General features: G+C 51.4%; 4 protein-coding genes across 4 annotated transcripts; 2 read left to right on the plus strand and 2 right to left on the minus strand.

Annotated features, from left to right (window-relative positions):
• Positions 1-580: 580 nt before the first annotated feature.
• BDZ99DRAFT_574977 (HET-domain-containing protein) lies at positions 581-3,561 on the plus strand (the record flags this gene model as incomplete). The annotated part of the gene is made up of 2 exons (XM_033728422.1): positions 581-1,181; positions 1,238-3,561. The coding sequence occupies 2 exons, from the start codon at positions 581-583 to the stop codon at positions 3,073-3,075; spliced, it is 2,439 nt and encodes an 812-aa protein (XP_033571721.1). The 3' UTR covers positions 3,076-3,561.
• A 1,304-nt stretch (positions 3,562-4,865) lies between these two features.
• On the minus strand, positions 4,866-7,264 carry BDZ99DRAFT_142483 (uncharacterized protein). Its single transcript, XM_033712702.1, has 3 exons — positions 6,121-7,264; positions 5,860-6,068; positions 4,866-5,807 (listed from the first exon to the last, which is right to left on the minus strand). Exons 1-3 carry the CDS (start codon positions 7,146-7,148, stop codon positions 5,314-5,316), a joined length of 1,731 nt encoding a protein of 576 aa, XP_033571722.1. The 5' UTR covers positions 7,149-7,264; the 3' UTR covers positions 4,866-5,313.
• A 635-nt stretch (positions 7,265-7,899) lies between these two features.
• BDZ99DRAFT_142502 (uncharacterized protein) lies at positions 7,900-8,807 on the minus strand. The gene is made up of 4 exons (XM_033712703.1): positions 8,696-8,807; positions 8,473-8,535; positions 8,299-8,416; positions 7,900-8,239 (listed from the first exon to the last, which is right to left on the minus strand). The coding sequence occupies exons 2-4, from the start codon at positions 8,475-8,477 to the stop codon at positions 8,045-8,047; spliced, it is 318 nt and encodes a 105-aa protein (XP_033571723.1). The 5' UTR covers positions 8,478-8,535; positions 8,696-8,807; the 3' UTR covers positions 7,900-8,044.
• A 4,417-nt stretch (positions 8,808-13,224) lies between these two features.
• Positions 13,225-14,684, plus strand: BDZ99DRAFT_502226 (uncharacterized protein; the record flags this gene model as incomplete). Its single annotated transcript, XM_033723877.1, has 2 exons — positions 13,225-13,397; positions 13,445-14,684. 2 exons carry the CDS (start codon positions 13,225-13,227, stop codon positions 14,682-14,684), a joined length of 1,413 nt encoding a protein of 470 aa, XP_033571724.1.
• Between the last annotated feature and the right edge of the window lie 349 nt (positions 14,685-15,033).

Genomic DNA, 15,033 nt, shown 5'->3' on the forward strand with positions numbered 1-15,033 from the left:
TTATGGGTTTATGATGCTCGATTTATGGGATGTTGTATGTATTGGTGATCGAGGTGGTGCTGTAATCGAATCGGGAGAAGAGAAGATGTTGGATTAAATTTCTGTCTTTCTCTTATCTTTTGAGGGTTTGATGAATCACGGAAGATATCTGCCATCGATACCGTTATACAGTAGTAGCCAAGACTGTAACAAGTAACGGCAAATTCGTATAAAGTCCTCCATACGGCTACGCGGATGGACGAGGCTTTAGATCACGTGTTTCTCGTTTGTTCCCTGTCCAAGCGCCTCCACTTCGTTCTTCGGTCCTGATCTCCTTCCATCATTCTCTTTTGAACCCATCGGCAGCCTTGCAACTATTCAACCCGCGGATATGAAAGACTAACATGGATTGGACCAATGGTTGAGCGGAAGCAGCTTGGCTTGCAAAGGCCGCGGCCTCAGGCCAGGGTGCTCTCTCAGCCTTGCCTCGCATCTCCGAACACCAGAGAAAGCACAGCCCCGCTCCAAGCCTTCTTCTCCAAGAGCACACACAATACTCTGACACCCTAACCCTCTCCACTTAACTTCTCGCCTTCGTAACATGGCTGCCGCAATCACCGTTCAGGAGAAAGCGGAACTCTCTGACCTGTATCGCTCCCTTCCTCTTCCAGTGCAATCGAGATGCGTACGCCTTCTCGAAGTCCGGGCTGCTGTAAATCTGGATGGCAGCGACCCTATCGCTGTTGAGTTCCGCGTTGCAAACCTCGAGGAAGGTCCTCCATTCGCTGCTTTGTCATATGTTTGGGGCAAGGACGTCGAGCCGCGTAGTATAATCTGTGGGACCTACACTCTCAATGTCACCGTGAACTGTCATTCTGCCTTATGGCATCTACGGAAGAAGCTTGGCGCCTTCACGATCTGGGTTGATTCCGTTTGTATAAATCAGGAGGACAAGAGCGAGAAAGAACAGCAGATACCGCTGATGGGAGATATATACACGGGCGCCGAGACTGTGTACCTTTGGTTAGGAGAAGGAAATCCCCAGTCTGACAGAGCCATGAACTTTCTGGGAAGATGCGGGTTCTTGGAATACTTTTCTCCCGGTGCCGATTCGACGGAGGTCAAGAAAAAAGTGAGGTCGGCGTTTTGGTATCTGATCACCTCAGCTTTCAAAATCAGAGACCACCCTTTTCCCACGTGCGGTAAATCTCAATGCCGCTCCTTTCCTGTTTGACGCGTTCATTAACATTTCCTCAAGGCCCTACGACCATCCTACGAATGCTCAATCGGGTATACTTAAGAAGGATCCCAAGAGCAGTCATCACGACGTACCAGGACATCGATGACGTTCTGAGTCGGGAATGGATTACACGAATATGGACTTTCCAGGAAATACTGCTTGCGTCGAATCCTATCCTGGTCTGTGGCCACCGCCATCTTACTTGGTCTCGATTCGCATTTAGCATCGTATTTCTTGCTTACCCTGCACACGCTCCTGACACAGATCTACTACGACATAGGGGTGGAGACACATCCAGACTGCCGGCCTGGATAAAGCTTGTCTTTAGTAGGGCTCGTCTTACCGAGCCTAAGTCACGGCCGCGCAACACTCGCTCACCACGACCGGAAACATCTAAGCTAAACGAGCTTCGGATGTACCAAGAGTTTCTTCGAAGCGTCCTGCAAAAGTACTGTAATTTCCACTACTGGTGGGAAAAAGTGCAGGTAATATGGACGGTAATCTTTGTAGTGGTAGTCTTTTCAGTCCTTGCATACATTGAGAAGACAAGTACAATCTCGGACCGGAGTAAGCAAGCAGCTCTCAAGGGGGATTTCATTTTCGCACTGGCTTTCTGCATCTTCATTCTCTCGCTGAATCTAGTATGGAGAGCTAGAATCAGAATTCCCCATTGGCGCAGATATGGTCGGCAAGAAAGACCAGCCGAGGATCTAGTTGATGGAATCATCTCAAGAAACTCCTTCGATCCAAAGGACAAGGCGTTCGGGGTACAATCTGTCCTACAGAGGCTAGCGCCACATAGTCACCCAGAGCCAGACTATAGCATGCCGTTGGAGCAGATCTACAAGAATTTGTCGGTTCGGTTGCTTCACGCAACTAATTCGCTTCATTTATTGTATGCGGCAGCTTCCAGCGACATAGCTAGACGCACTCCATCATGGGTCCCTGACTTTTCGAATAACAATTCGGCCATCTGGAGTGCCGTTCCGCTATTCGTAGTAGAAAGGAGAAACCAATCCATACCATTCTGGAGGTTGGATCCGAACAACAGCGACCTTCTCATAGTCCGCGGCTATCAATATGCCAGCATCATTTCTTGCTTCCATTTCAAGACCACATCCGATAAATATCTCGACAGCGAAGCGGCTATACATCGCGAAAACCTCCACAGTATGCTAGCTGTTCTCAAAGCGCGTGTCTTGTCTCGAGACGCTGTGGAGATACTCATGCATATGTTGGAAGAAGAGCTGCAACAGCCCGCAACAGTACACTACACACGCTCAGATTTCAAGTTGATGGCCTGGTTGGCTGTATTACACAGACATGCAGGCCGAAAAACACCTCCAGACCTACTTTCAAGTGTCAAGCGCCCCCATGTTTTCGTATTATCAATATTTTCCTATGTTTTCTTCTTATTCTTGACCCAGGTTTGGGTTCGCAATGCCAAGATTCTGCAAACTCAGATCACTATTTGCAATCTCTTAGCTGCGAGAAAGCGAAGTTTTTTTCTATACAAAACGGATATGAGAGGCTCAGAGACAAATCACAAGCACGGCTTTGGCATGTGTAACGCGAATGTGCACGTCGGCGACAGTCTGGTGTTTCTTTCGGGTCTTGGTGACTACTTCATACTTCGTGGCGACCACGGCTTGACGCAATTGATCAGCCCAACTGAGACACTGCGGGAGCCGATAAGACGGGCATCTATATTGCCACGGTTAATTCAATCGACAGTAAGATTTATACGTAGTTGGGACGTTTTGTTCATCATGCTAGGCTGGCTGGAAGATGTGGAAACCCCATTTGCAATGGACTGGAAAGGAGAGGAGGAGGATGTGGAGTTTATGTTGCGTTGATGCTGTACTTTATCGCAACAAACCACCCTTTCGAAGTTGTCTGACAGAACACGTGCCAAGAAAGGAAATCTCACGCAGTCGTCGAGACGCTGCTATGTTTCAGCAGTCTCATACCCAGATCTGACGTTCTCCTTCCTCCCGCAACGCCGATGTCGCCGCGAAGTGCTCTCGCCAGGAGTTTTACCTCGTCGGACCGCTCTAAGAGGCTGGGGTATACCACTTCAAGTAGTAGTGAAGACGCACGTACAGGCTCCCGACCTTTCACTCCATTACCAACGCCGTTTCTTCTCTTTGTTATGGAGGCAAGCTCAACTCGCAAGTCGCGCCCAACAAAAAGCAGAAGAAAATGGCGAAAACAGCAAACTTCATGTTCCCAGCGAGCATCGAACTCCGTCCTCGATAGCAAAACAAAATGGCAAAAACGAAACCACCCAGCTACCACTGCGCTACTACGTAGTAGAGTCGCAATTTTTTACGGGATCCCTGAGTGGCTACATCTTCTCTGTTGGTTAGTTGAGTGGTGCTCTGAAATAATAGGTATATGAGGTATCGTTTGATGTTGGACCCTGAAAATCCGAGATCATACCTACAAACGCTCGTCCATCATGCGTTGCGCGCGCCTCACCTCGGAAGTTCTTGCTACTGCCTTAACTCTTTCATTCAAAGACTACGGCTATCTCTGCCGTCGCCCCTAGCTCACAGCGCCAGCAGGATAAAGAACTCATCTAAGAACACCCGCTGCCGTCTCCGCTCTTCTCCGTCCATCTTCGCATTGACTTCGCAGGGACGAAACCATCCTACTCCCGTAGAATAAAAACATACGTCGGATGCCGTTCAATCAACCAAACTCCGCTCTTTAGTGACTGCCACGATCATTCGGAGAAAAGCTCCAGCTTTCTCCCACACCCTCCATCTTCGCCTCCTCAGCACCCACCTCATAATCCCCTCCTTACCGCAACGTAGCTCTACAAAATGGACATGTCGGGGCCGTCTTCAACCACCGATCTAGGCAGCGTAGCCCAATGAGATGGCCGCATCGCTGCAACTTCACCGGCGTTTCGATCTCGGGGTTGTTGCTGGCTATGTCTGCGAGTGAGGTTGCGAAGGGCAGGGTGCAGATGGGGCAGGCTTCGGAGTCTGCGGGGGTCTTGTCCATGGCTGCTAGAGTAATGTGGCGCTGGGGTGGGAAACTGGATTTCCAGGTGTAGGGAGGATCAGTGGAGCGAAGTGGCGGAGGTTGGGGGTGAGATGACGGTTTCGGAAGAGTGGTAGGAACTTTGTGACAGAGTGGTGTAGCTGTGGTGCGCTGTGTAGTTGATTGACAGTCCGCAAGGGATGTCATAGGGTTAAATAGGGTAGTGTTGGAGGTGAAAGACTGTGTTTAGGGCGGTTTTTGTGAAAACGCCTGACAATCTTGTGAATGGCCGAGAGTTTGCTGGCTCGGGGAAGAAGGAAATGGCACTACTTGATGCTGGAACTCAAGTGAATGCGACAAAGATGCGTTCATCGTGGATTCACTGACATCTCTTTAGTGATACTTTACCAAGTGAAGAAGCTGATGGAAAAAAACTCAGATGTTAGAGCGATGAGGTACATATGGTCAAGACTCGGGAAGATGAGTCGGAGAAACGATTGCGAACAGGGAATTGTGTGCATAAGGAAGAGCTTAGATCTTCCATAAACTCGCAAACATGTCTCAACTACATCCTGTACGAGTTGAAGGGAGCTTGAAAGGGAATGATGAGAACTTTACGGAGTAGAGACTTCTACAATCTTGCAATGTTCTCGGCGCAGCTAACATGTTCTGTCTGGTGTGCTCGTCGCACCACACATCTATTCTCTCCTGATATCCCTTCCTCTCCCATTTGAGTCAATAAGTATTTAGCGGACACTGTCCCGCTATCCTCGTAGCTTCAACGTTCTAAATAAATGGAATCTCAGATACGAATAAAAGTTGAAAGCTCAGATATCACAAAGACCGCTAGGGTATCTTTATGGTATTGTGAAGAAGCAGGGTACCCAGGTTGACTCCAGCCATCAATCAAATCAAAGAGACGATCCTTGGTCCGGACATCTTTAGAGCCACGGTTCACTGCTGTATAAGCCAGCAGTCTTGTCTAGTTAGTTCAATAGTACCGTTCATTCGTGCAATCTTTTATCTATCGATAGCGAGAAATATGGAGGTCTGTGCGTCGCGCCGTCGCTCAGGGCTCAAAACTGGAATGGTTTGAGGGAAGGCTAATAATTGAGGTCTCCTTCTTCGAGATCATGACCATACATCGCAGAATCGTCCGCCTCCCCGAGATTACCCCCATACTCACCCCAGAGATTTGGTAAGGGGTCAAATTCCAGATCCATGGTGTCTACGGCGTCAAACTCCAGCCCCGTTGGCCTAGGTACGGTGTCAGGTGCCTCGATTGCTGCGTCTAGCCCACTCGCGCCAACATCCGAACGCGGTTGCAAGTATTCTGGGCATGTTATTTGAGCAATAAGCACCTGCAAGGCGAGGACTGTCTGCTCCAGATGTTGTCTTCGGCGTTCTGGCGTGCGACTTATATTTGGTCGAAGAACGTTGACAAGGTCATCACGTAGACGTTCCACGGTTTGCTCGAGGGCCCTATCTTGATCACCGTCTACGGGAAAGCCAGGGTGTGGTTCTGGAGTAATCGAGAAACCTCCTATGTCCGTACCCACGTTCGAATTCTTCAAGATGATGGCCCCTGATTCGTAGTCTACGTGCTGTCAGTCTATGGAAAGCTGGAATGAGATCGTCTGACAACCTACAGGGGTCTGGTACGACCGTTTCACCAGGGAACAAGAGCTGGTACAGCTGCCTCCACAATCGGCCTTGATTCATAACCCCGCGATTGTGAGTTCGAAGGCACGGACGAGGTTCCTGGTTGTGACCTTGGAATACATCTAAATTACGAAAGTACTCGTGGCACTGCTTGCATTGCCAAATGCTGATGCTATGCGCTCGTTTGAGATGTTTGCTAATTGAGTTACTAAAACAGCATTGGGTCTCAGACGTGATCAGTAACTTACATGACCTCCGACATGTTAGGCCATCCGACACCGGAGTAGGAGCATAGGCTTAAATTATGCATCATAGAGTGCATCTGCCGTGGGCATGCGAATCTTGCACTACCATGGGCACTCGAAGTGGATGGTGGCCCTGGTGGGGGCCTGCCATCTGCATCGTTGCTAGAGTCACCACTGCTTGTGCAAGATGGCTGAGTCTTGGTAGTACCTCTTGATTGGGTTGAATTCGCTGAGTCGGCAGTCGGCCCTGTAGTATTGGAAGAGCTGGCAGATGCCGCTCCCTGTGTACATTCCCGAATTGGCGGTGAAATAACCAGGTCTGCAACGGGTAGCGCGAGGCGTGATGTACCTGAGACAACAGTTGAGTCCTTCGTCCTTAACAAATCTGCGGCGGAAGTCTCCGATGGGCCGTTGACCACCGAATTCGATACAGCCCTGGAATGGGAGTGGGGATGTTCCCAAGCTTCCGACCGAGATTGCTCGTGGCGTGCTTCCACTGATTGAATAGAGCTGGCGCTGTTCAACTTTACGAATCCAGAAAGGCGCAAAGGCATTTTCACAGTGCCGACGACTATCATCCTAGGTTCTCTGTCAAACTGAACGAAACGTGCATGCTTCGAATTTTCAAAACCGAGTTGCGCCATAAATGCCTGAGGGAGAACTTCATAGCTGCTCAATATTCTTGTAGGGTAACTCAGGAATTGTCCGACATAGAGCACGCTCAGTACGCTCATTTGATGGTTATGCATCTTCCACTTCGCACGAGTTGTGTCCTTGATAATCTTGCCATTCTCCGCATTCCAGACGTCCGTGGAGCTTTCGTTCAGTAGCCGTTCCATAGGGGTTCTGAGCTCCGGTCGGGACCTGCGCGTCGTAAATAATGAGAATGGGCTTTCCATGTCACTCTCCCTTTCGAATCGGTCCATCGCAGTTGGGCCTTTGGCGGAATTAGTCTGTTCTAGTAGAGATACTAGGGACGCAACGACGTCATATACATCGCTGTTCTTAGACCTCAGTACGATCTCCAGCATTCTTGGTTCCTGGGATTGCCAGTCGTCGGCGAGACTTTTAAGGTGGCTATCAAGTTGTTCAAGGCGGTCTGCCGTCAACGTTGACGCCGACCATGCGAGGATCGAGTCAATCCAAGCTGCGGTCGATGTCCGCACTTTGTCTACAGATTGAGAATCAGAAGTGCCCTAGAGATGCATCAGCTATCGTTCTTCATTTCGAAGTCGATCTACTCACTTCCAGTCTAGGCAAAATCCTCTTGCTGGAAGGAAAGGAGCTTTGGATGAAGCGCCGGATATCAGAACGGGTAACAGACCCAGCGACGCTTTGGGGTGGAGATGGGGTACACCTAGTTGAGGAGCCCACGGCGTTCGAAGAACCATCGATTGAGGGTGCTCCAACGGAATGACATGACGACCTAGCGGTGCTCGGGAGTGGAAACGATGCGAGTGTACTCGAAATGCCTGGTAATTCGGACTCCAAGCTTTCGCTCCATACGGCCGTCGACGGACGGGAGGTCTCGGGCGCTTCCTCAACGAGTTCACATCCGATGTCTCTCGTGATGTGTTCACGGGGTATTCCCGAAGGCATGCCGATGAAGACGCCACGGGAGTTTTGTTGAAACTCCATTTTATGATGCTAAGCCGTACTCCGATAACCTTGCAAATTGCTCTAGGTTTTGTGTTGATTTGGGTAACTCGCTGCCCGGGCACGTGATGAGACGGAATGGACCAAATTCCAAGGTTGCTTGCGGGGCTATGTGGAAATGAAGGAGGCTATGTAACCTTCTGGCTCTCTAAACTACACCGAAACAACGAAACAGAATTGCGGGCTGTTGCTGGGCAAATATTGCGGGGGAGAAAAACTCATAGAACACGGCCGGGGAGTTCCTCTACAAAAATTGCAGTGACCAAGAATCTTAACGCTTTGGAGACGAACGCCTCGAGTCTTGTGTCAAGAGACGGTGAAACGTCAAACCCAGGAAAGGGAAAGAAAGAAGCATAGAGGAGAGCGTGACGTGAAAGACGAGAGAAACGGTATAAAAGGATACGAGCACCAGCGCGCCGAGTTGCCCAGGTTCCGAGGTGCACAGGCCCGCTGCAAGCCCAATTCTCTATCAACCAATCATCTACTGTCTGCGAAGGAAGAGAACTTGTGATAATCGTAGCGTACTGAGTGAGTTATGGGCGAGAGAGTAACAGCAATGTACTCGATGTTGAATATCATGTTATGCGGAGTAATGCTTACCCAGCGCATTAACACCATCCCAGAGGACAGCGATGATGAGTCTCTAAGCATCAAATGTCAAATCCTTCTCCAAGCAACCGTTTTCGAAGAGACAGTCACATCATAGGCCAATTGCCGACTCTTCATCAAGCCTTGCGAGTCGTCCGAGATCTCGAAAGACGTCTTGTAGTTGATTTAGAAAGGTGGGGTCAGACAGTAAGAAATAGAAAGGGACAGCAACAAATCAAGTAGTTTCTTGGACATTTGGAACACAAGGAGAATGACAGTATGCGTTTCTTGGAACGACATCGAGAGGCATCTGGAGAGACTCTGCGACACTGACCATCTGCCGTAGTATTGGAGGGTAACGCTTTTGTGAGGTACTCGAGCTAGCATATGAAGCGCTTGGGTCTTCTAAGAAGAATCGCCATCCTTACAAAGATCGAAAATCCGAATTGCTCAAGTTTCTGCCAGCACAGATGATGGAGATGAGGTTGAAGAGAGTTGTGGAGTCAGGAGTAGCGTGCCCCACATCGCGTCAGCCCTTCCCGACTTGAGAATAACCCTTTTTACTACGAAGAACCTCTCAAGAACACCCTTCTGACAACATATTCTTCCCGATGGATATGCTCCTCTCCCAACTGTTAATTGTTTCCACTTCGTCGTTTCCACTGCCTCGCAGGATGAAAGCTCCCTGCTCGTCTAGCCCCTATCGCTCGTCCAGCTCCCCTATCAACGCTAGCACATTCGAAAATCAACTCCAACGCGTCTTGTTAGATATAGTTTGAACTGGCATGCGCTCTTCTTATGGCGTGCGCACACTAAAGCGTCTGGTTTCTATGTCCATGTGAGCACTTCCAGCTTGCTCAAGCCGTGTAATCCGAGGGCTGGTAGTTTCAGGGGATATTCAGTCCTTCAACCTCCCTTTAGAAGGACGTTGAAACCCGATGAAGCAGTGATGCCACATACATCCTGCACGAAGGTATAGTAGCGGTGGTCCTAGCGCAGACCTGAGAAACAACTCTGCTGACTGCTTCACATGTTTGCAACTCCCCGTGAGAATGGCTCCTGGAAGATGAAACGGTTCCTGGGCCCCGGCTAAAGCCAAGAAAGTAGATGGCCTAGAACGGTACAATGGGTGCTGGGACAGTGCCATCAGTGGCTGTATCAGGTATCTCTCAAAATCATTTCGGAAACCGACAGCGTGGTGCAGCAAGCCGGGGTTTGCGGAAAGAGTTCGCGAGCGCCCACCCGGCAGATCATGGTCTCGTAGCTTCAGGCGGAAGCGAGAACGATCGGCATGCGCGGTGAGACGATGTACTAAACCGGCGACGGAACAAGCATTCGACCTGGGAACGGTATTTTCTCACTTGTCTCCTCTCGGATGCGTGCTGCTTTTTGAAACAAGACAGAAAGACGGCGTGACTACAGGGGAATTGACTAGGAAAATACGAAGAGCACAGTACATGGTACGCTCTTTGGAGATGGACAGAAGTTGGAGCACCTTCCTGTCTTTCGCGATCCACGGGCCCAGGTAGACTCATCCCGTTCAAGTCGTCTCCAATCTACATGTCGCCCTGTTCAGCTCCAGTGGTTCAAACGCATACTGTTGGGAACTATCGGCCGACATTTTGGGCGCCCACCTGCAGCACCCTGGTCCGGCCAATATTCGGTATATGGGAGACTTACGGCATTTAATCAATATTTCGCCCCCATTTCCAAACCTATCCTTTCAAAGTTGTGAGCCAGCAAAGATGTGCTGGGGTCCGGGAGCTGCGTCTTCCGCTCGACAAAAGAGAATGAACGGGTGGGCAGTCTACGAATGGCCCCATGGCATCAACAAGACCGCAACGTCATGGACATGATGCATTCACATCTATGGGCCACAGAGTATGACGCCAAGGACCGGATTACGCCTTGAGTCGTGACACCAAAGCAGTTGCATATATACCACGATTTTGCGAAATCCAACAGCAATGCTGGCATCGTACCCGGTACGATCGACGATATTGAACTCAAAGTAATTCTTCATCGTCTAAATAAACGGGCCAATTGCCAATTGGGACAATGTCCTCGCTCCAGAGTCCCTTGGAAAGCTGTATTGTTCCTGGTCGCGGGACGTCCCGCTTATCCTGACACAAATTGCTGCCTCTGGACTGGAATACCCGGTGTCCCGCTCTACAAGGATGCGTCGCGGGGGCCGCCGCACATGTCAGATTGTCAGTATGCGCATCAAACTATGGTGGTGTCGGCGAATGAACAAGGTGTTGAAACTTCGAACCAACTTAGAATCTAGTAAAGCTAAGGAATTCTAAGACTCTAGTAATAGTATAGGGCAACTGCTAATTGCAATGAGAGCAAGCTTTTCTTGACAAATCCAGGATCAAACTCGAGCGGCAAATGCCCTACACACTCACTCGTCTTGGCTAGTCAACCGACCCATCTGGAACAGACTATCTAAGAATCAATGGTTGCATGACCGCCAAAGCCTACCGTTGGAGTCTTATTTCGATGTGTATTCATACGTTCAATCCAAGAAGTCTTACATTGTCTCATACAGAACGACAGGGGTGCGAATCTGGCCCGAGAGGATGAGAGGCAAGCTTGTCCACTGGCAGTCTACTGCTGGGTTCATAGCATCCAACTCCATGAGAATCTGGAGCACGTATTCCGTACAGCAGCAGCTCTCTCCAGAGAGTATGAACAGACCTCACCTCTCTGGTGATAGGACAAATTTGACCTTTCTCGCGATCTGCAATAACGTTACTTTCTTTGGAACGAACGACAGATACTGTCATTAGTCTTCGCGATACAGTCTTGGCAAGTTGTCGGAATGGCTTGCCGTCGTCGGTAACAGCGTGCATCCTCTAAACCTAGCATTTCAAGGCACGTGTTGGCAATTGCCCTTTCCAGAGCTGGTGTGTTGATCATTGCAGTCTCAGTCAGAGAAGTGTGTTGAACACATTTGCTGCAAGTACCAGGCTTCTGTTGGTTTTTGCGTGAGGATTTGGGATATCTAAAAGAAGAAACGGTATTCCAGCAAGGCCCCAAGGTTTCCAAATCAAACGAGGATGCCGCAGTGAGCTTCCATGTTGCAGAAATGACCTTCCTCTATTCTAGCAAGGACTGCGACCGGTGAGGCTGGGGAGAACTATGTGTGGAATGGGGTCGTGCTATGGCGGCCACTATCATCTCAGCGCGATCTCGAGCTACGGATCGTCCCGCCCGAGGAGGAGCTGGCCAGGGTTATTGTTGGCCAAAACCATGGCCACAGAAGCAGGAGCCGAGAGGGTCGCAGCCCCTGGGCCTGTACCTGTTCTGCATGACAAGTCGAGGAACAGGGGCGGGCGCAGCAAACGGCACTGGCAACCTAGTGCTCGCTCTCTGACCTCAATTCCTAAATTTACTCCCCGGCGGCGCCTCCCCGCATGCTGCATGTATCCCCAACCTGCGCCGCCTCCTTACGTCGTACACCTCTTCGCCACCCTCGCTGCCCTCACCGTATCCGCTGGGCGCCCACGCTTCACGAGTACCGCAGCCTGACACCTTCCATGAGCCTTCTATGAATCTCCCCGTGCCACGAAGGCCCGTGTTCCATGAACCTCTCCAATTAGAGTGGCCTGCTGGCAGTTCAGACGGCTATCAAACCAACGGTACCTGTCGCCAGACAGCGCTGCTGTTGTGCAACCTTCTTGAGAACGCCATCTTCCCCGCTCGAGCAGCGGTCGGCCTCGTATCACTTGCCTACTCTCGACCCAACACCGAGCTACTCACGCCGTTGACAGGTGCACACAGCGCTTCATGACATCAATGGCAGCCATCTAACGCCCAGAAGGCCACCTCGCCGAGCCCTTCTCAGCACTAATATACGAATTCGTAGCCTTTCGAGCAACACACCAGCACCTTTAAAGTGCCGTCGACGTTCTAGGCGCGTCCCTATACCATGAATGGGTGCCATGGGACGCGTACATGCTAGGGGATTTGAGGGCAGAACCCATCAATCGGGTTCATTCTCAAGGTACCCAGGCAACGAAACAAGGCTCCTCCTCGACCGTTAACACCGAGCTTTAAGACCCGCGTTTGTGGAGCTTCATATTGCGAAACACGTCCTTGGGTCTGGGCGCCGCTTCGGGATGCCTCGTGGTCATCATCTTTCCAACGCATTCACTTCATTCTGTTGCACCGGGCCCGTGGCACCATGCATATGGTGTTTCCCTACTCCCATTCAAGTCTTAGTGACTTGTTCCACCAGCACTGTGACCTGGAAGCATTCCACACGAATCCTTCGGTGTTGATTTTGAATCGACTAACGACTGTGCCGCTCAGGAGCTTGTCGCATCAGGAGCAAAATTATTTCCAGCCTGTGACAAGGGAAAGCTCAAAGCAAGGGGCGGCCACCTTGCTGGAGTTCTGGGCTCCCATGCATGTTAGCAACCAACGTGTGAGTGCTGGGGCCCTGCATATTTTCTACGCTCGTCTCTGCATTTGGTCTGTCAATGAGCCCATTTCGACCCGTGCACTTGCATCTTGAGTTCGAGGAGCAGGGTTGCTGAAGCCATTTTCACCATTCAACATGGTTGCTCAGCACCTAGCAGCCCCAAGGCACAGCCCATCGGCTGAAAGTGTTGTAGTGCAGATCCATGTAAGCCACCATGCAGGTGGTTAATCTATCCGGGTACAGACCCTCTTGTTGCTGACTTGGTGTCACAGGAATCCTTCCAGATCATTTCCCTCTTTATCTTAGTCGCCTGAGAATCAGACGTTCGTTCGTCAACACATATATAATGGCATGTCTTGCCCTTCGGGCTCTCAACCATGCTACAAGCTTTATCCTTCCCTCTCAAACTCCAATCACTACCTTCGTTCTAGACAATGTCCATCAACAATCGCAGCCCTATCTCAAAACCCGCAGAAACGAAGCCGCGGAAGCTTAGGGCATCTTGTGATGCATGCTCGCGTGCTAAGGTGAAGTGTGATAAGGTCAGACCTACATGCCATCGATGTGGGAATATGGGGATATGCTGCAACTACTCTCTATCAATGAGGTAAGTCATTCAAATCGTCTACAATCGCAATAGCTAAAATGAACTAGGCTGGGCAAGCCTCGAAAGAATCGAAGCATGGACATGTCACTGATGCGCGACGTATCTCCGGCAAGCTCATGTGGGGCCTTCGGGTCACGTCTCGACATGAGACCCCGGACCACAGCATCTACAGCAGAGAGCTCGCCTGAGCCGATCGATCCATTCTTCTTCGGACCCAATACCCCAGAGTACCCCTACCAAGACGCGTTCATGGCCGGATTCAATAGCCGCTACTCGCCAGAGTCCACCACCGGGCCTAGCCTGCCCGGATACCACACCGAAGATCTCTTTCTTGCTCCGTCGTCAGAGCCGCTATTTAGCACTCCTCTGTCGCATTTCCCTTCCTCTTACCACACCGGGGCGCTCTCCACTCCCATCACCATGCCAGGCCACTCCACACCCTTCCCAGCGCCCCAAAACACGCACTACTCCATGTCCTCCCAAGCACCAACCCACTACTACCCCCCAGACGCCCAATCCTACTTTTCTCCAAAATACACACCCGACCCCACCACCACGCCAGCCGCCCTCCGCCCCCTCCCCACCCCCTCCGCCGCACCCACCTCCTCCCCGCTCGCCGCCCGCGACCACCACGACTGCACCGACGTCGCCTTCGCCACCCTCGGCGCCCTCTGCGCGCCGCCCGCCTACCAGCCCTCCGCCGCCGACTTCGGCACCGCATCCGGCCTGCCGTCGCTCGACGCCGTCCTCGCGACCACCAAGGACGCCGTGGACAAAGTCGCCACGCTGCTCGGCTGCCCCTGCTCCGCGAACCCGCACTACAGCACCACCGTCGCGTTTACCATCATCAAGATCCTCGCGTGGCACCAGGCTGTTGCGGGACTGGGCGCGCCCGATCTTTCCGTCGACGGGAATGGCAACGGGAGCGGGAGGGCGCAGTATCAAGAGCCGCTCGCAGCGTTCACCGCGACGCCCGTCGCGCGAGGCGCGTTTCAGCGAGGCGGCGGCGAGGGCGAGGCGCGGTTGAGGGCGCAGGTAGTGCTGGGCGAGCTGAGGCGGGTTGAGGAGTTGGTGGATGGGTTTAGTGAGCGGTATTGTAAAGCGGCTGCCAGGGAGGAGGTGGAGGGGGGTAGTAGGGTGGGGGGCGTGTATGGGAGCTTGGAGACGCTGTTGAGGACGAGGGTACGGGAGACGGTGAAGATGGCGCTGGGGAGGGCGTCGGAGGATGTGAGACGGCAGTGGCAAAGGAGGGAGGGAGGGGGCTGGTGGGGGGGTGTTGAGGGATGATGGACGGGTGGAGGAGGGGGAATGTGTAGATGTGCGGTTTCTTCTGTCTTTTTGAATGTTCTTTTTGGAGGGGATCGGTCTGTAATTTATATTGATATTGACTATTGACTATCGACGGCTGGATTGGATGGGATGGGAGTGTAGACAGAATAGCTTGTTACGGCTGTATGAAATGTGTATTTCTATGACGAGCAGTAGCAATATATTCTGAAGCTCTAAGGAATTGGCAGTACTCGTGTTGGGAGGTACAACAAGGCAATGCTGACCGCACGCCAATATACCCCTGTCCGAAGGTCCGCATGGTGCGTACGTTAGAAGAATTGCGGCTCCGATGCGGCGTCCCCATGAT

The sequence above is a fragment of the Mytilinidion resinicola genome (genome assembly GCF_010093595.1).
Source record: "Mytilinidion resinicola strain CBS 304.34 unplaced genomic scaffold BDZ99scaffold_20, whole genome shotgun sequence".
Taxonomy (NCBI): domain Eukaryota; kingdom Fungi; phylum Ascomycota; class Dothideomycetes; order Mytilinidiales; family Mytilinidiaceae; genus Mytilinidion; species Mytilinidion resinicola.